This window comes from Hesperophylax consimilis, chromosome 1 (assembly GCF_061612785.1).
Source record: "Hesperophylax consimilis isolate HC1 chromosome 1, BYU_Hcon_1.0, whole genome shotgun sequence".
Taxonomy (NCBI): domain Eukaryota; kingdom Metazoa; phylum Arthropoda; class Insecta; order Trichoptera; family Limnephilidae; genus Hesperophylax; species Hesperophylax consimilis.
This window is the reverse complement of record NC_142836.1, coordinates 30042927-30064725: the sequence shown is the minus strand read 5'-3', so window position 1 is coordinate 30064725 and position 21799 is coordinate 30042927. Positions and strand designations below refer to the sequence as shown.

The 21799-nt window shown below is 38.3% G+C and overlaps 2 protein-coding genes across 2 annotated transcripts in view; both read right to left on the bottom strand.

Moving 5' to 3' along the window:
• SCAR (wiskott-Aldrich syndrome protein family member 3 SCAR) overlaps positions 1–17094 on the bottom strand; it is a 42623-nt gene extending 25529 nt beyond the window's left edge. Inside the window, exon 1 of the mRNA XM_089632157.1 lies at positions 16939–17094. The gene's annotated coding sequence lies outside the window, so the exon portion shown is untranslated. The remainder of the gene's footprint in view (positions 1–16938) is intronic.
• Positions 17095–19668: 2574 nt separating this feature from the next.
• Positions 19669–21799, bottom strand: Rack1 (Receptor of activated protein kinase C 1). Its single transcript, XM_089632146.1, has 5 exons — positions 21613–21799; positions 21113–21321; positions 20504–20710; positions 20033–20284; positions 19669–19922 (listed from the first exon to the last, which is right to left on the bottom strand). Exons 1-5 carry the CDS (start codon positions 21719–21721, stop codon positions 19746–19748), a joined length of 954 nt encoding a protein of 317 aa, XP_089488272.1. The 5' UTR covers positions 21722–21799; the 3' UTR covers positions 19669–19745.

Below are 21799 nucleotides of genomic sequence, written 5' to 3'. Positions count from 1 at the left end.
TGCGGCATGACCATAGTAAAAACAAATAAACTCGTAAAATAGCAGGTACCGAGCATTGTTTCTTTTTGGGAACGAAAATAAGAAAAAGTGTTATTTCCGCATTCCCAAAACGAGCACTGCTTACCTTTTACAGGCGCCGTTAAATGCCACACGTATCCGACCATAATCTGCGCATCTTCCGTCTATAATAAGTATACGGTTCCATGATAACTCAACACAGTGACAATTCAACACACTTTTAAAAATAATATAAAGTCATTAGGAACGATGAAATTTTTTTCTTTTAAACTAACCTAACCTACTTAACCCAGTTAATAAAGTTTTTGTTTCATCACTTTCCATGACTTTATATAACTTTTTAAAGATGTGATGAATTATCATTATGATGATTTATCCGGTCACCTAAGTATACAATTAGTTTTATTTAAATACTGCAGGAGTCACACCAAAGCTGTCCCTGGCAAATCTGCTATCATCCGTCTTTGTATACAATTGGTTTTATTTGGGTACTGCTTTTTGACGGCCTTTGAGGGTCGAGTGATTATGATCCTTGGCTACGAAACCGGACGTCGCGAGTGGTAGATACTTTCAGTATCACCCTGGTGAAACACCGCTATTCAGTATCGAAATGTTGCTTTAAGTGGCTTTAGCCGTGTTTGGTGACCACATCTGAATTGCCAGATACTTCCCCTCTCCATTACTTTCAGCCTCATTACATACCCCGGTCGGGGATGTCATAGTCTCACTAGCTCCAGGCGGCTGGGAGCAGTTGGGACTCTTGTGCGGTAATCTCATATTGCGCGAGTCTCATAGCTATCCCTCCTGGCAGCGCCGCACGAGGAGTGAAGTGACCTTTAGCGCAACCATTGACCGCCGATGGCGCTAATTTTGGACGCTGTACGCACTACACGACGCGCGCAGGTGAAACGAACTTTTTTTGACAAAGAAATTCCGATAAAATTAACTTGTTAGTAGTTTGCTTCTGAATGAAAACAAAAAAAAAACTTGGATCTCGATAGATACGTGCCTTTGTACGTCTACCCACTATCAAGAGTGTTAAGGTGGAGTCATTAGCATGGAAAATAGGCAAGATAAGATATATAACGGAAATTTTTTAATTCCATTGAAAGCTAATTACTCACAGTTTCGAACACAAATTTTACTCTCCGCAATATGATACTAATTGAATTACAAATGTACAAACTTATACGTAGTTAATTATAATAATATTGAGATTACCAGTGCAAAAAAAGTCATTTAATTTTTCTTTTGGCCGCTTTCAGAGAACTGATAAAAATAATAAATCTGTACAGTACCGGCAACGCCCAATTATGAAGTTTTGCGGAAATATTCAGAGATAAATGAAATATTAACCCGTTGAAACCGCATGTGTTCGAAAAGTTACCTGTTCAAATGACAAGGGAATTAGAATTTAGAGAATCATTAGACCCATGTAACTAGTTCCAGCGAAAGTTGGTACGGGCGAGTATACAGGGTGTTAAGGGACGTACTTGACTTACTTTAACCAGTGATTCCTGACATTATTTGGAGTAACAGTAAATGTAAAGGAACTTTTGGTCTCCGGTGACTTTATGTATGTTTATATTTTCTACAAAAACATAGAAAATCAGTAGGAATTGGACAGCTACGGTCGAAGTTAGGGGTTGGGCGGTTACTAGGCTGAGTGACAAGTGTCGGCATGTGGAAGATTTTTTTAAAATTATTTTTGAAAATAAATATATTTTCGATTTTTATAATGTCAGGAATCAGTGGTTAAAGTAAGTCAAGTACGTCCCTTAACACCCTGTATAGCTAACCATTTTCTATTCATGCCTTGTCAATATGTACTATCTAGTAACTAGCAACTTTTCGAACACATGCCTATTCGGTACAAAAGGCATGCATAAGAATTTCAAGATACCTTTGACAATACAGGGTGTATCGGCACTAACCCGACAAACTTTAACCAGCTATTCCTTAGCACATTTGGAGTAAAAAATGTTATGGGCACTTTGCTGTCCGGTAGCATTTTTTTTTCAATTAAAAACAAAAAAATTTAAAATTTCCACTCTACATCACTGTCATTGGCATTGCGTTTCGTGTTCAACAGCTGTTATAAGCAAGTATGTCAAAAAGCGTCTTCGCTCTTTCGCACACACTAAACAATAATAGTTAAAAATGAGACGAATGGTGCCGTGCTATTTAGTTGTGACTGTAAACGTGCGCCAATATAGGTACACACGTGCATTATTCAACGGAATTCGAATAAAATATTTGCCAGATGGGTTTTCAAACTTTGTCAAAGGATAAAACAGTGGTGACATGTGGTGAAAATATGAATAATAAATTTTTTATTAAAAAAAACGTTACCGGACAGCAAAGTGCACATAAGATTTTTTACTCCAAATATGCTAAGGAATAGCTGGTTAAAGTTTGTCGGGTACGTGCCGATACACCCTGTATAGCAATACAGCACTTCAGTTGATTGAACAGTTGGCGTAATCTAAAGATTGTAAATGTGTTCATATAATGGTAGAAATTATCCTGGTCTATCTATCTTCTGGTATTTAGTACAAACCTGATACTGGGAAGTGCATGCGATATAAGTATTAGTCTACTAGTAGAGGAAATAATAATAAGTATGATAATAAATATGATTTTTGCTGTTGGAGACGTAGAGATAACACATAAATGGTTAGAGACAGAAAATGAGTTGAACTGAAAAGATGTCACCATCGATACATAATTAAAATAGATTAGCCCTCTCATACCTAATTACAATCTAAAAATAGCACCACCTAAGAGTAATTTCATAATAAAACTCCCCATCGAATTCCGACGACTCGCTTCGAAAGCCTAGATATAAATGCAAGTACCCAACAATATAAAACACAACAAAAGATTTAATTTGTTCATTTATCAGCCAACAGCTAGCATGCAAAGCATCGCGTCACAAGATACAGAGATGAACTTAACAACCCAACTTGATGTAAACTTGTATAAGCTTCTAAAAACATACGCGAAACAAGCAAAGATCGTTCACTAACTAAACTAACTAACTAACCATCACGCCGTTTCCCCGCAGGGGTAGGCAGAGAGGACGGACCGCCAAACAACTCGGTCTTGGCACACACTCCTTGCCTCATTCACATTCATACATCGTCTCATACATACTCTTCTATTGTTCTGACTCTTGACATGGCCGGACTCAAGTATCTGATTCACTTGGTCGTGCCATGTCTTCCTCGGGCGTCCCCGACTTCTGCTACCATTCACATTTGCATCGTATATTCTCCTTACACTCCTTTCTTCGCTCATTCGCTCTACATGCCCAAACCATCTAAGCGTCCCTTTCTTGATCTTACTCATTACGCTTACATCAGCCTTGCACTCTTTGCGGATATCCACATTCCTCACACGATCATACATAGTTTTACCACACATACGCCTCAGGGATCTCATTTCAACAGCATTCAATCTACTTTCATCCTTTCTTTGCCAGTTCCATGCCTCACTTCCATACATCAGGGTAGGTACCAGCACTCCATTGTGGACTGCTAACTTCGCTTCTTTGGACAATTTTTTGTTAGCGCCAACTGCGTTCAGTCCTCCATTAATGGAGTTACCTGCATTTACTCTTCTTTCAATATCTCTGTCAGCCTTCCCATCTCTCGTAAACATGCTTCCTAAATACACAAATTCATCCACCTGCTCCAAGTATTCCTCATTCACAACTATATTGCACACTGTTTTCGTACTTTCTCTTTCAAACACCATTACTTTAGACTTACTTACATTCATCATTAACTCATTCTTCACGCATACTTCGTTCATCCTAGACACGAGAGACTGCAGATCATCCATACTATTAGCAATCAGCACCGCATCATCAGCATACAACAGGCAACATACTTTCAGATTACTCAAATTCGCGCCCAATCCCACATTTTTCAATTCTTGCATACAATTATCCATGTATAGATTGAATAACCACGGTGACATTACGCAGCCTTGTTTAACACCTTTTGTGATATCAAACCACCCCGTAAAACCACCGTTCACCCTACACATGCAACGCTTCCCTCATATAGAGACGCAATTGCCTGAGTCAGATTCGCATTCACTCCATACTTGGACAACACCTTCCATAGCTTTTTCCTGTCGACTCGGTCGTATGCTTTTTGTAGATCTACAAAGGCACAGAAAAGTTTCTGGTTTTTTGCCAGAAACTTCTCGGTGAGCATACGCAATGAGAAGATCTGGTCCATGCACCCCCTTCCACTCATAAAAGCACCTTGCACATCCCATATTTTATCCTTTGTTTCCTTTCTTACCCTTTCAATCAAAATTCTACCATACAGCTTGCCAACTGAACTTAGCAGGCTAATAGCCCTATGATTCCCACATTCCATACGTGACCCTTTACCTTTGTATAATGGCATGATCACTGCCCTTCTCCAATCTAAAGGCGTGTAACCTTCCTTTAAACATTGGTTAAAAAGATTGCACAACCATGTGAGAATTATACGGCTACCTCCTTTAAAATATTCAGCAGCAATATTGTCGAAACCGACAGCCTTACCATTCTTCATACACTTAATTGATCTTTCTATCTCATCCATGCTAATTTCGGTAACATTCAGTCCATCATCGTTCGTATCTGATTCGCCGCTAGAATCACTGTCACTCACTTCGCTTTCAAAGACTTCCTCGAAATACTTCATCCATCTCTCTTTTATTTTTTCCTCATTCGTCAACATTTTTCCATCTTTCGATTTTATTACTTTCATGCTTCCGGTTTCAGGGCCACACCGGGACCTTTTGACTTCCTTCCAAAACAGCTTAATGTTTTCTTGGAAATGGTTTGTCATTTTCATTCCTTCTTCCTCTTCCAGGCGTTTCTTTCGTTCTTTCACTCCAACTCTTACTTTTTTCTTTTTTGTGGCAAAAGTGTTGTCGTAATTGTTGCGTGACGTATTTTTTTTGTCAGAAATAAATGTATCATTTTTATCAATTGTTACATTTATCTATCTATCTATAGGGTATATACATATTTTTGACATTCATAAAGCTGATTACATTATTAATGATAAAGTCCGCGAGAGCCCCTAACTAAAATATTTGTACCTGCCGCAATTTAGTGTAATTTGAAAAATGACGATCTTCACAAAGCTCACTGTTGGGACGAACTTATTGGAACTTTTCTCCGTGCAGACCAACAAAAGCCAAAAAGCAATGCTTCTTCCGATCTTTCCGACTGCGGAATAGTGCACTTTCGTTTTGATAAATGTTTTCTTAAACCAATATTTTTGGATCGGGTGTTAATTTTAAAATTGACAACGCATTGTGTAGATAAAGCCGTAGTCACATTACGCTATATTAATACTGAATTGAATACGTTTTATATTTGGGGTGACACACTACGCTGTAATCTTACTCAGGAGAGGGGGGTCAGATCAATTGGGAAACTGCCGCGGAAAAACATTTCTTTGTATGGGATCTGTCAGTTTGAAAGATAATAGCCGCGTAATTAGGCGGTCCATAAATTGTTGACCCCCTCTCCCGCCGTAGGTTGGAGAGGGGGTCGAAGAATTTTCAAATATAGCCTGGCTAGCCTATTACGGCGAATATCGTCGCCACGCCCACACTTATAACACATCATCTTTTAGTTGACAGGTCTGTATCGGATTGTATGGCGAGCAATATGGAGTTATATAAAAACGCTTTGAACTTTTAGCGTAACCTGTCACCCCTTAATACTTGGTCGATGGAAGTCACCCATGTTTTACCCCACAGCAATGCAATTACTTTTAGCCATAAAATAGAAAGGCACGAGGTTCCTCCACATTGTTATTTAAAATAAAATTTTTGAATACTACAAAAATTCGTTACCCACCTTGCTTTATGAAGATGATAAAGAGGGTATATATTATTTTGTATTCTCGTATTTTTATAATAGGTATGGCTTGTAAACAAATCAGCTTTTTAGTTTCATTGGAGGTTAACATTTTTCGCAACCATCAAATTCAGCCCGAGACCCACAGATCGGAAACCTCCGCCATAGAGATCAAAATCAAGAATGATGTAATAGTAACATTGATGATAATTTACATCATAACTCGCAACCATAATATTATGGTGAGTTAATAATCAGAAAATATGGCATCACTCTGGGCGGGGTGGACAAATAATTAATTAAACACTAGCAAAACAAAAGCATCTTGGATGATGAAGATTTGTCGGTAACTTACAGTGGTCAACTTTATCAACAGATAACGATCACATGCAACGCTGCGCTGCTTGAATAGCTTAAAAACAAAAGGAATACGTATATAGCTACCAGTGATTTAGCATAGTATTGCAGTTCGCAGGCGGTGAAAGTAGACAGAGAGAATTGAGAGGAAGTAAGAGAGAAATCTGTCGCAAAACTGGACAGCGGGCACAACAACGCCTTTTCAATGAATCAATATCGATAACAAGTTTCCATGAGGGGCTTGCGGCGTCAGATTTTACTTCCGATTTCTGATTAGAAGATAACACGAGAGATCTGCCATTGAATAGAGACTAACTAAGAGGACAGACCGCCTCACAACTGTTTCCAGGCACACACTACTTGCTTCGTTCACATTCATGCATCGCCTGATACATACTTTTCTTTTACTCGAGACTCGTGACATGACTCGACTCAAGTACAGGGTTTTCCAATAAGAGGTGTTATTTTGATATTCAATCGTAAAAGATCAATGGTTTCGTTGCTTGTGTGGCACGTAGCGCCGTCTTGTTGAAAGTAAACGTTGTCCAGATCAATACCATCCAATTCCGACCATAAAAATCATTAATAATCTCTCGATAGCGCAATCCATTCACCGTAACTGTTGCTCCAGCCTCATTTTCGAAAAAGTAAGGTCCAATGACTCCGCCGGACCATAAACCGCACCAAACAGTCACACGTTGAGGATAGAGAGGCTTTTCAACAATAACTCTTGGGTTTTCCGAGCCTCAGATGAGACAATTTTGCTTGTTGACGGAGCCACCGATGTGGAAATGGGCCTCATCACTCAAGATGATTTGCATTTGATTCACTCAAGTGAATTTTAATAATTTAAGCGTGTATCGTTCCATTTTTATTAATGGCGTAGTTTCTACTTGTCAAATGTCAAAAAATGACAGCTTCAAAAGTAACATCTACCGAAATAGCGGGCTATTCAAAATAACACCTCTTATTGGAAAACCCTGTATTTGATTCACTTGGTCGTGCTATGCCTTCCTAAGGCGTTTCCGACTTCTACCATTCACTTTCTGGAGGACGGGAGCGATGGAATGTTTGCAGGTAATTAGGCTGAGTAATAAACTCGAGAAATTGAATAATTGACTGACAGAGAGCACTTGTCAAGTGAGTATTATTATGGTGGGACTGGTATCGATACTTGGTGAGCGTACTGAAGGTGTATAAACAGGTGGTTGTTTTGGCTGGGGCATCATTTATTAAACTTTTTTTATTTTTATTAGGCTAATTAATTATCCAAGTGGAACAACACAGTCAGCCTGCACTCTAATCATGGTCCCCAGAACTTCAGCGCGTCCAACGAAGAAGCTCATACATTTTGTTAGTGATTCGATTAAAAATACAAAAAATAATCGATTATTAAATTACAAAATATTTTGAAAATTTTATTCGATTATCGCGAGTCGAAAATTCGCGTTGCCTTAGGGACTATGGCATCCCCAATCTGAGGCATATGACCATGAAGGAAGTAAGGAGGTAGGGATAAAGACGAAAGTTGGGAAATATCTGGCTATTCAGATTTGGTCTCTAAACACTTCTAAGCCATTTCAACGCTTCTGTAGTTACTCAATGATGGCCTTCCATCGGGGCGATTATCCCGAAATAACCGAAAGACAGCATTGATATTGGTTTTCAGTTAAATTCTCATTATTCATTAACTAACTAACTAACCATCACGCCGTTTCCCCACAGGGGTAGGCAGAGAGGACGGACCGCCAAACAACCCATTGGCACACACTCCTTGCCTCATTCACATTCATACATACTCTTCTATTATTCTTACTCTTGAAATGGCCCGACTCGAGTATCTGATTCACTTGATCGTGCCATGTCTTCCTCGGGCGTCCCCGACTTCTGCTACCATTCGCATTTGTATCATATATCCTCCTTACGCTCATTCGCTCTACATGCCCAAACCATCTAAGCGTCCCTTTCTTAATCTTACTCATTACGCTTACATCAGCCTTGCATTCTTTGCGGATCTCCACATTCCTCACACGATCATACATGGTTTTACCACACATACGCCTGAGGGATCTCATTTCAATAGCATTCAATCTACTTTCATCCCTTCTTTGCCAGTTCCATGCCTCACTTCCATACATCAGTGTAGGTACCAGAACTCCATTGTGGACTGCTAACTTCGCTTCTTTGAACAATTTTTCGTTAGCGCCAACTGCGTTTAGTCTTCCATTAATGGAGTTACCGGCATTTACCCTTCTTTCAATATCATTCATTAACATCAGTCGTTATGCCCATACACATAATGCAAAAATATCTATACTGAAGTATTTACTCCGTTTGATAAGACACCCATTTTCATAAATTTAGATCCTTATCTTAGCTTAGTCAAGTTTAAATAAATAACAAAGTAAGCACACACCTTACTTAATTGTATGATATCAGACCAACAAGATAAAAAAATACAAGACAGAGCTCTCATTACAAAATGCTGATAAAAGTTGTTATATTGGTCGTACAGTAATTTCTTTAAATTACAGAAACATAATGAAAATTTGTGCAGCACTGATATGTCTTGATTATTAATATAATAAGAAATCGACCACAGACCAATAAGAGTGCTAAACGATTTATTCGCCAAACACTTTGGGTGTTTGAAATCAAATTCTGGTGTAGTTTGGTGGTGCCGATTACGAATTCGAATTTTGTCAACATAATGGTTAGAGTTTGAGTTTTAGCCAAAAAAAACATGAAAAAAATCTATTCTATCAACTTTGGAAAAATAAATGTTTCACTAAAGTATTTGCATAAAATTAAGTATAATTCAGGTGCTTTAATCAACACCCCAAAAACATAAATCTCTAAATAGTATAAAATAAAGTCGCTATCCGCGTCTGTCTGTGCACTTGGTTCTTCTAAACAAAAATAGGGGTATGTTAGGTGGGATGAAAATACAAATCGTTTATAAGGATCGGAGGTATTTGTTTGCTGCATGCAAGGTATTCAGCAAACATAATATCAAAGCAATAATAATGAGGGGTCCCTGAAGATAGAGCTAAGAGCGCGTATCGAAGCGGTTCCGCCGCGCAGCAAAAAACACCCAAGTAAAGACTATAGGCTCACTGGCACTTACTGCGGCCAGCGAGGACATGAGTTCGTTTTTATTAGTATAGGAATGGTGTACTCAAGGACTTGGCTGCATCAGTCAGTGTCTTTCCTTGCGACGCGCGGCCTGCCAGCCAGCGGTCTCCCGAGCGTTGCGACCAGCGTGAAAATATGGTCATGCCACGGGGAACTGGAGCTCCGTTAGAACATTGTAATCAATTCTAGAAGAAATAGGGGAGGTACCAGCGGATGTATCAGCGGCACGCAATCATATCTTGCCAAGTTCTTTGTCACATTGACCATCAATGATTTTTTTTACATTTGCCACTTTATAACGGCCCCGGTTAATCCCAGATTCTCGGCCGATGATCAAATATTGCTGCATTTGACAGTCGGTTACGAAAGCGTCAAGAAATGTCGGGGGTATAGACAACCGGGCCTAAGCAATACCTCCTAGTTGTTCTAGGAGGTATTGGCCTAAGACGCCGGTTGGTCATTGGGATGGTCGTAAACGTAACCTAAGCATTAATCATAGTCGCCTAGCCCCCGGCCTAAACCTTACTTCAATGAATATTCCATCATAATATATTTAATACATATTCTGCATTGTATGATCATCACAAGGCGAGTGTTATTGTAGATTAGGAGAGCATATCATGCAATTTACTATATTATTCATATTAATACTGCATCGTTTGTAGTGCAGAGACGTGACTGTGCCGCATTATAAGGCAGCAGGCAGCCACCGTGCGTTTATTCATTTCGCGCGAACTAATTTTTAGCACGCTGGAAAATAACTACCTACTTATGAGAAATGAGAATTATTCTCGAGAAGTGATTATACGTAATCGCGATCATATTATTGTGCATAACTTTGGTGAAGACGGTCGGAGCCCGCAATGTGCATACATATTACATAATCATTTTAACTCAAACACAACTGGTTGGAATGAAATGTGAATAAAGTAGTCAATTCCAATTCCGAATTTGGGAGGCGGGTTTAAGTACCACTGCCTGGAAATCTTTCATTGGATCAACACCTCTATCGTAGGTCTCCCCAAATAGTTCGGTGCCCGGGTTCATGAGGTGAGGTTTGTCCAGCATGGCTGGCCGAATCAGAAGAGGCCGGTTGAGACCCTTTGACCTCTCCATCCAGACTCTCTCGGCCTATCGCCTTACACCGCAGTGGGAATGGTGGATTCACACGTCCGTCACTCCTGGACACACTTACCCAGAAACCTAACCACCCCTCGAACTTTTTCCTTTCCCGAACTTCCTCTTTTTCTTTTCTTTAAAATGACCCTTCACACAGCGTCTCCCAAGATAAGATAGGCCCAGAGGGGAACCATTTTCCTCAGAGCTCCTGCGTTTATGTTAAAAAATAAAATAATAATCCAATAACTTCAGTTTATTTGAACTAGATAGTATTTACTGATAAAAAAATAATCATAAATTAATTTTACAATGTAAAAAAAATGGCCATACCACTGAGAACTTCGTTGTGACCTCCCTTTCATGCAGAAAAATCAACGGAGCTATCAGGTACGGTTCCATGATAACTCAACACAGTGACAATTCAACACACTTTTAAAAAGTGATATAAAGTCATTAGAAACGATGAATTTTTTTTTAACCAAACTACTTAACCCAGTTAATAAAGTTTTTGTTTCATCACTTTCCATGACTTTATATAACTTTTTAAAGATGTGATGAATTATCATTGTGATGATTTATCCGGTCACCATCCGGTACATCTTATTTAGGGAAAATGTTGTTTGGTATTCAATGACCAATTAATTCTAGGCACAAAATATTCTGAAAGAAATACATTGGCTGGTTTGCTAATGTAGATTTGTAGATACAAATAAAGGATATAAAAAAATAGTTCGCTCGTTATTTCTGTTTTTAAGTAAATACCGTACATGAGTCCCAACCGCTCCCTACTACCGGAGCAAGTTGGACTATGATCCCCAATCGGTGTACGTTGTGAGGCAGAAGAGAGTGGGAAAGAAGCAGAAGAGGAAGGCCAAACACGGCTAAAGCCATTTCAAGCGACGTTTCGATTCTGAATGGCAGTTTTTCACAAAAGCGATACTGGGAGTATCGGCCACTCTGAGGGTTTTAATCGCCTCCATAGATAAGTATCAAGCTGTACCCAAATGTTTACCTGAGATCCGCGTTATCACAAGGAGGGTTTCCACTTTCCATAATATCACTGAAAGCTTTATTGTGTTCGTGGTTTGGCTCAGCGTAAATACACCACCAATTACTTTGGGGCAGAATTAATTATAGAGAATGTATTATCCTATAGCGGTAAGGTTAATATGAGCAAAGGACTATTCAGTCATTCATTTCCCTCGAGGAAGCCTCGTGCTAAAATGATATGTATTTCGTGAAATAATAGAAGACATTGGGGGGCCGACTTCGGGGGTCTTAGCAGACATTTCAATATAATAAAGACTGTAAACACGCAACTATGTTTCCTCATATTTCTCAAATAGAATTATTGAAGCGATCACGCGATGAGTCCAGTTATAGACGATATTTGGTAATCATAATAATGTTTTCTTGTTATTTTACAACGAGTGGCAAGGTCTTTGTGCCAAATGCTAAAGGGCGAGCAACAATAGTATAAACATGAACATTTAGGACGGGTTATTTCACAGAATTTAAACAATTCATAAAATTTACAAAAAAGTTGATTTACAACTTCTGTGAAGGTACTATTTAAGTTCTGTTATTATTTCAGTTTTGTGAAATAACTGGCCAATAATGATATAAGAACAGAACTTGAATAGAACCTTCACAGATCGTGAAAATCAACTTTGAAATTTTACGAATTGTTCAAATTCTGTGAAACAACCCGTCCTTAGAATTTAAGAATAAACTTCCTTTAGAGGTTCAGAGTTCTAGTCTCGGTCGCAGCCTAATCTTTTTTTTTTGTATCATCTCCATCATTTTCATCAAATATGAATATAAGTATGCATCGTTTCAATATTCATTAATTACAAACGCCTAGTGTTTTTGAGATCAAAAAAGGTTTTGAATTTTTTTTAAACAAAATTGATGTTATCTTTTTTTTTGTGATATCCCACAATCCGTACCTGCACGAAATGACCAACTGCCCAGAGCCAATGGAAGTATGGAATCTTAAATTTATGAAATGTTGTGAGAATCAAGGAAGTGAAGAGGAAGTGGACCGGAAGTGTTCGATTGTTCAGAAATGGTTACCGAATGTATCTACTCGTATTTCGATTCTGAATCGTAAACTCTCACCAGCGTTATACCGAAAATACTTTTCACCATGTGTACGGGACGGCACTGTAAGGCCGGCCGCACAGACGATATAGCGGGAGTGGCCGGCTGGCCGCTTCGACGCCTTGGAAGGGAAGGTCGGGAAAAAGTAGGGAGAATGTTGAAAAAATGGGGAAAAATATGGGGAAAAGGCAAAATGGGGAAAAATGTGGTTAAAAATGGGGAAAAATTAGGATAGGGAAAAATGGGGAAAAGTGTGGGAAAAGTGGGGAAAATATAGGGAAAAGGGAGAAATGGGGAAAATGTGGGAGAAAGGTATAAGGCAGGGGGGAGGAAGGTAGGGGGGAACCTGCGCCCTGACTAGGGACGCTTCGACTATTGTGAAAATGTTTTCTTCTTGATGAGCACCAGGGAGCCGGGTGAAAGGAGAAGGCCAGGTTGCAGTGAAGGTCCAGGGCAGGAGAGGCTTGAAGAAGGCAGTCAGGGGCAGTCCAGGAGAGATGTTGATGGTCCGATCGTTGCTGGCTCTCTGCCGAATTGCACAAGTTTTCCGCCTTTTAAAGGACCAACGGGCCTAGCTCTCCCTTTGTTAGCGACAAATTCCGAGAATTATTTTTGGGTTCCCGGAATTTGTCACAGGAGAGAGCGCCGCTGTTGCGTAACTTGGAAGGGGACGATTTTGACTAGGTCCTGACTGTTCTTCAAACCACTTTGCCCGGATCATTTTTATTCAATTGCATTTTGTGAGTTTGCACATATTACAGAGAGAAAATATTTTTTACAAGGCAGCTTTGCACAATATTTAATTTGTGCAAATTTACATTTTAAAGAGAGAAAACATATATTTAAAGGGGAAGCTTTGCACAATATTCAATTTTGTGCAAACGGCAAGTTTTGTAAAGGAAACTGCGTTTGCACAATTTAAAATTTTCATGCAAATTTAATTAAAGGGAGCTGGTATTTAAAAGGGGAAGCTTTGCACAATATTCAATTTTGTGCAAACGGCAAGTTTTGTAAAGGAAACTGCGTTTGCACAATTTCAAAATTTCATGCAAATCTTCCATGTTTTGTACAGATGATAGGTATTTAATTTATAAGAGGGTGTTGGGGGGTCAAGCCTTTGTTTTTTGTCTATAATGATGACTGCTTGACCCCGTGGTTTTATTTATTAATCAGCAGATAAGATTTATAGTTTTACACAAGTGCAGATAAGATTACAGATTTTTATAGAGAGAATTTTGTTGCCTAAATTCGAATATGCGCAGAGGTGAGTTTGTAAAGGAACTGCCTCTGCGTAAATTCAGATTTATTAAAATTAATTTAAGTCGGTGGAGGTACGTCCGGTACACCATGGAACATGTGCTTAACTACACATAGGTTTTTACAGCATTCCTTAAATTTATTTTATCAAAACAAAATTAAAATATAAATTCGCCTTCCTTCTCTCCATAAATCGAAATGATGGTACATAACACCCAGAAAGGATAAAAGCCAGAAACATTGAAGAAGAAAAAAAGCATATTTTCACAAGTCTAAGGGTGTTTTTTATACTTGAATTCCATTTGTAAAAAAAAAGTACAACGTACGAATTTTATCTGCCAAAATCCCAGAGCCAAGGATCCTTAGTACTCTACGATGAAGATCGTCAAATTATAATATGTAAACCTTGCAAATATTAGATTTCTTTTTTAATTAAATACAAAATAGAAGCTTCCAAATGTAACAAATAATATTTTATATGATAATATTAGTCCAATAGGAAGAAGGGCGAATTTTGCACTCTTTTGCCTATAAACACTTTATTTTGCACTCTTTCGCATATAACAAAGTAAAAAAATTAAAACAGGATTCATAACATGAATAAAGACATCAGCCACTCAAACAACGTCGGGAAAGAAACAAAAGTTATAAGTTGACGCACATGTCTAAATAAAATTTATGTTTGTTACATTTAAAAATAATAATAATAACAATATATTCAATAATTCCGAGAAAATCGATAAAACTGTTTTAAAAAAGTAAATATAACACTTCTATTTATGAACAAAGTAGGAAAAATATATTTTATTCAATATTAGTTAATATTTATTGGAAATATTCATTATTTTATAACAGAAAATCGTATTTTGATGCGATTTCGTCACATTGCTCATATTCTATGCACAGTTTTCGACACATGTCCCATTTTTAATAACAGCTGTAACATATTTCATTCAAAATTATTCAAATTCGACACCTAGGCCATAGTCTTGTGTTATAGAGATATGTTATATATATTAAGATTCTATTATCATAGAGTATATCTGAATGTTGTGTACATAACATAACAATTCAATGGTGTAGTGGTATGCAGAGGATGTGACATTATGTTTTTATTATATTAATTTTATACTGTTTTGGCCAAATATATTTATTTGAGTTATGTTGTGTTAATAACATTTATCTCTGTGTCATGACGGTATACCACGCCATCACCTTAAAAAAATTATGCAACATTGATATTATTTAATTATTAAAGACAAAAATCAGAAAATGATACGGCCACATCTAGGACTCGAATCCAGGACCAGATTGTTCAAAGAAAAACACATCAATAGGCTATAAATCAAATAGATCAATAATTAAGGCGAGACAATACCCTAAAACAAAGCCAGAATCCTAATGACGTAAGGGAAGCAGCCGTGCACAAAAAAAAGCGACGCGAGACCCTGGTGTATTGGACAGACCTGCGGTTGAATTTGTCCTATCAAACATCTAAAATAAATAATAACAATATTATTACGATTTGTATATATCCGTTTTTGTGCAAAATCACCTCAAGGGCGCTAAAGTGGGTATCTTAACGACACAACTGATGAAGATGTGTAAAACAATATTCAGCGCGCAGCCCAGCGTAATGGACGGATCTACGGTCGACTTTGCCCTGACAGACCTAGAAAATCTATCTTTCGGTGGGGTTAATTTTAATTATTTCTGATGAACGTATTACTAAAATCTCAAATGTTTATAGAGGGATTCCTCGGGAAGATACTAATTCATCGTATAGAAAAATAAAATCTGGTGCTTACCGCAAATTTTATAGTTGAAAAACAATTTATACAATTTTCAAATCGTTTTACATGAAATATTTGAACGGCAAGTAAGGCACGTTTTTATTCATCTTGAATATAAGTACCTTACATCCGTAGGGATCCCTCTAAAAACATTAATGATTTTAGTAATACGTTCATCAGAATTCATTAAAATGTGAGCGTCGAGCAAACCCTCCTTATTAGAGTGCCTTTGAGTCATTTCGATTGAATTGATATTGAACATTGGTGAGATGGTAATATATTGTTTAACATGTTGGGCATGACAATATGACTTGTATAATAGGACGTTATTAATGTTAATCATCATCGTATCAAAAACCTCTAGAACAACAAATTGATTACCCGTTAAATCAGCAAAAGCAAAGTTTGCGCAGTTAGTTTCGGTCACATGTAGCAAATTAATTAACACCAACAATATTATATATTTATTTTTACTACTCTTTTTGAGCACTACGTTATTATGTTTAGTAAAATATTATTTAACGTGGTTAAACGTATTTAAATTATTAATTATGTAATTGACAATTGTAACAAATCGGATAATAATTTGTGAAATATAAACTCAAGGGCACTGTTTTATTCAGCATATATATTGTAACGTCATTGGATTTATTGTTTTGATTTGAATGTAAATGCATGAAAGGTGTTTGATAATAAACAAAATTAATTTGATCGATTGTAAATATACTGGCAGAACACAATAATATAAAATGTTTAAGTGTAATGAAATCACATTCTGTGCCTTGCATGATTCATGGAAAAAAAATTCTTCTTGACAGCCAGAAGAGTGCATCAGAAACAAATCTAAACACTCGATAGGTTAGAATTACATGTTCCAATAGACTAAACAGAAAAAGGGAACGGATTATTTATATTTTTGGACCACACTGGATATCAGAAGACGGTTTTTGCAGGACTGATGACGTTTAACAATGTTGATAGCAATTCATAGAGATATTTACAAAATGATAAGATTAACTAACAGTCAAAAGGGTATGGGGTAAACGCCTTTATGTGACCAGAGGAAGTGGACAAATTGATGGAATAAACGAAGTAAATACGCCTACTATGAGTGTAAAATGCACCAAATATTGTTATTGACACTTAAATTTAACTGTGTATGACAGATTCATTCGTCAAATACAGTCCTAACCGGTTGAGGATGTTGTAAAAACCCCAGTTGTCAAATAGCTAAATTTCAGAAACGACAGTACTAAAAAAATATGTTTTCGGCCATACCTGAAGATTATGTGGGGAGAATATATCCAAGAAGTATTGTTAACTATTCACTGAGCGGAAGCACACACTTATTTATCACAAAATAAACCTATTTTACGAAAAATCTGAAGATTACACCCACAAACACAAAAATGGCGAGCGAGCCAGCACCGCCTTTTGCTTCGTTAACCGAAATTGACCGAAATCCAAAGGATGGCGTTTTCTCGCTTGAACTTGAAGTCATAGCCATCTTGTGGACAAAACTTGTACTATACGAATGCAGAAATCTTCAATTGCAGCACTGTAGTATAAACCGGCTTCGACTGTTGTTTTGGTCGGTAAAACAGGAAATTAAAAAAAATGAAACAATCAGTGGGAAGTTTATAAAATATTGCTGAGGCACTGAATTCATATTGTTCAATTAATATTGTATGAATTTTGCGAAATTTGGGGACAAGAGACAACATTCTTGAATAATAGACCTATCATTTTTAGTCTTAGGTCAGTAACTGGTTTTGAAAAGTTTAAAAGAAATATTAAAATATCTACATAAAAGGATAGCCTTGTGTATAAAATAATCAACATAAAGCGCCATTGATGTAATTGAATATTGAATCACTAACGGAGCTTTAAAGTTCACCGTGAAAATAAAAATATTTATACGATATTCGAAGTATGGGATTCCACTCATTTCCCCAGAATGTAGTGACGTCAGTAAATTTCCCCAAATTAGTAAAATTTGTACTGACCATCCCCTATTCTCGTTTGTGCTGACTACACTAATAATATATTCCGCTATTTCTTTCCTCCATTCTTTGACGCCCTTCGATTTACAAAATAAATGTTTTTTTTGTAAATTTTGCATTACACTTTCTGGTTTAGGTAACGTTTCGGAGAGCCTTATAGTGTCACCAAAAGAACTAAATAAAATCACCAGAACGGCTTGTTTCAGTACATTCCTATGTTTACACATTCCTATGTTTACACATTATTTCTACAGCCAATAAGATATACATCTACAGTAGCGACGCCCCTAACTGCGCTAGAAAATTTGTGTACCTGTGTCAGAATCATAGTTGTCCAAACAGTTTCTCGCAGGGGTGGGCAGAGAGGATAGACCGGAGAGACTGCAAAACTCACATTCAGGGCAGGGCCAGCCCTATGCGGGCGCAATTGGAGCAGTCCGCTCCGGGTGCCATTTATCAAAGCGCTGTTAATACCTAACAGTCCTAATACATCACCCTTGAGATTATTTTTCATAAAAACGGCGCTATAAAATAATACAAAGCATCCGAATATTATTGATTACAGTGATTACCTACCTAGGCATCCACTAGATTCGTCAAGGAGCGTCAAAAGTTTACTCGCGCCAAGCGCCGTATGGCTCAGGGCCGGCCCTGATCTAGGGACTAGTCACTAGTTATAACAAGGGCTTCCCGATGAGCGCCCGTGAGCGGGCGTCTGGATAGCTTGTGTATGTGCGTCGGGCGCGTGCTTTGTTAACTATTACAGAAACACTGCTTATTTCTCTTTTCTGTCTTGAACAATGAGTCCTGTCCGCTTCCTTCGTTATCAATGAGTTGTGAACAAACTTGCACCGGAGCGCCGATGGCCGCGTATTTCCTTTTTCATGTTCAACAGGAGGCATACTAGGGTTTAGAAAGAGAATAAGCGTAACAAGAACAAACACGTGCGTGTTTAAAGGCAGTGCTGCCGTACTGCCTCCTATTAAACACGAAAAAGGAAATACGCTCGCGGGCCCGAAGGGAACGCGCCCGACGAGCGTCCGCCGCCTGCAATTCGTTGCATTACTATTAAAACCCTGTATATTAAAGCCCTAAATACCCTGTATATTAAAGTACTAAAGCCCTGTACTATTTTGTGAACCAGTGTTGTAGCATTTCTTTTTTCGACTGGCTATTGTCCTACTGTCTTGTCAAAACGCGGCCGGGCCTCTGGGACCTGTGGTTTGGTTCATTGTCCTGTCTTCCAAACTACTGTCCACAAGTGGTCTCATTGATATACCACTCTCGTAGGTCCAGAGCTGGGACAAAACAATTTAGTGAGTGGTTTATTTAAGAGTATAATAGTACTGTCCTCGTGTGAACGCAGTACTAACAAGCACTGGAGATCTAGGAGGTATTGGTGATGTACGTGCCTCTTCCTCGGGCGTTCCTGACTTGTACCATAATATTCTCCTTTACCCTCAAATAAACTGGACAATTTATAAAGCACCATTTGAGTGAAACAATCTCAAGAGCGCTATTAGCCTTTCTTTCAGGTGTCACTGAATCGTGAACTACAAGAAATCCGAACTAGATAGCTGCTGTTTTATTTGTTCAGAAAAGATAAACAAATGGAAATTTTCATTTGTCTGCCATTTATAATGCTGTGAAAATATTTTTGACTAAGGACGGGTGTTTCGGAGAATTTGAACAATTCATCAAATTTCAACGTTCATTTTCGGGTTCTGTAATAGTCCTATTCAAGTTGTTATTATATCATTGTAGGCTAGTTGCTTGACAAAACTGAAATTAGACAGAACTTGAAAAAATCTTTCACAGAACTTGAAATTTGATGAATTGTTCAAATTCTCCGAAACAACCCGTCTTAAGATTATCTCTTGAAATGAGGGATTATATCAAAAGGCATCTATCTATAAACAGGAGACTCCATCTTTGGATTAAAAATGAATAAAGCAGTAGGATATCACAGCTTTATTTAGACAACTTAAAAATAAAAATAAATAGATTTGAGGAATAAGATTTTATTTCATTCCAAAGGTTACATTAATAAAATGTAAAATAAATTTTATCAGCCATCAAAGTTTATCGCGCTGAGACTGACACCTGCCAGACTCGGATGGTGTTGTCACTGTAACCAGCAAACAGGGTTTGGCCATCAGTGGACCATGCCAGGGACAGACACTGGATGGGGACTGCCTTGGAAGACTGGGACACCAGCTCAGGGCGGAGCTCATCAACCATCTCCTTGCTTTCCAGATCCTGTAATCAACAGAAATAACAAATTAGATCATACCAAAATGTAGTCTCTTCACAACTTGATGGAAGGGTTTACATATTGTGTTTGAGATAAGACCACGTCATGTACATACCCAAATCTTGATGGAAGGTCCAAAAGCAGCGCACAGCCAGTAACGGTTGGGGGAGAAGCAGAGGGCAGTGATGATGTCGTTGTGGTCCAGGGTGTGAAGGTGCTTGCCTTCATTCAGGTCCCACAGCATTGCCTTGCAGTCCTTGCCTCCGGAGGCGCACAGGGAGCCATCGGGAGAAACTGTCACAGTGTTAAGGTATCCAGTGTGGCCAATGTGGTTGATCTTCAACTTGCAGTTGGTCAAGTTCCAGACCTATTGAAAAAAAAAAACAGGCAAAATATTATAATCATATAATAAAATATAAAGTGAAATCTAGACAAAATTCACAAAAAAAAATTTTTCTTAGATTTTGGTGAATAGAAAGTAGAGATGAAGTGTGCAACACTCATGTATTTTTCATGAAAATGAAATCGTCTACTCAATCTATATTGGTGTATGCATCTATTCACAATTTAAATTTTGGGTACTAACCTTGACAGCCCTATCCCAACCAGCAGAAACAATGATGGGGTTGGTGTGGTTGGGGGAGAACCTCACACACGACACCCAGTCACTGTGTCCCTCCTCCTGGATGGTGAACTTGCATTCGGCCAGTGTGTTCCACAGCTTGATTGTCTTGTCTCGGGATCCTGACACAATCTGACGGTTGTCAGCAGAGAAGGCCACAGACAGGACATCCTACATAGACAAAAAAAAATTAGTCAGGGGTAGAAAGTACAGTAGAAAGTTGTTGGCTGCATTTTGATAGAGATGAGGGTTAGGAATATAACATGAAGAGATAATTATAGACCGTATGTGTAGAAAGGCAACCAGTGAATGTTAAAATCATCAGTATGGCTAGTCTACGTCGCTACTTACAGAATATTGTAGCTAGATTCATCCAGGATGCAAATCTTAGGATATCGAGTCATTCTCTTCTGCCCCGCATGGGCGACAAAACAAACTTGTCACTTCTTACTACACTTTGCCCTGAATTTATTATTAGGCGCGATGATTCAAACAGTACGAAGAGCGCAAAAAAACTAAATTCTTCTGCCTCGGATAGGCGCTATTTTTTCCAGAGTGAAAAGTTTTGCCGACCTTGGTGTGGTCTTCGAAACGGCGAGCTGTTTTACACGCGCCCAAGTCCCACAGGCGGAGGGTCTTGTCCCAGGATCCAGAGAGAGCGTAGTTTCCATCGCTGGAGAGGACCACGTCTGAGATGAAGTGAGAGTGACCGTACAACCTCTTGCTGGGGACTCCGTAGTTCACGTCGTTCCTTGTAAGTTTCCAGACGATCAAAGTCTTATCTGAAAAGAAAAGACAGGCTCTGTAGGAGTGCAACATATGGAAACAAAACCTAGATTTGACTGGTAGAGTATCAGTCCCATATCCGCTAACCGCTCATAGCTGTCACGTGGTTAAGTTTGTTTATCATCATTGCGTATAATTATATTCGCCAAAGAAGTTAACAACGTCCAATTACAATCTCAAATAACGATAGATGATGCAAAACATCTTCGAAAAATGTCTTGCAAATATGACGATTGCATGGATTAAAAAAACACGAATAAATCAGAATAAAGTTGAGCAGTACATACCTCGAGAAGCAGACAAGATCATATCCGGATACTTGGGATTTGTAGCAATTTGCGTAACCCAACCATTGTGGCCGGTTAGCTTGCCTCTAAGTTGAAGAGTTTCGGACATTTTAATTGATAAATTCTCCGCACTTCCAGCACGTCTTGCGACTACCGCGACTTGCTGAGAAAAAGATCGAAGTCATAA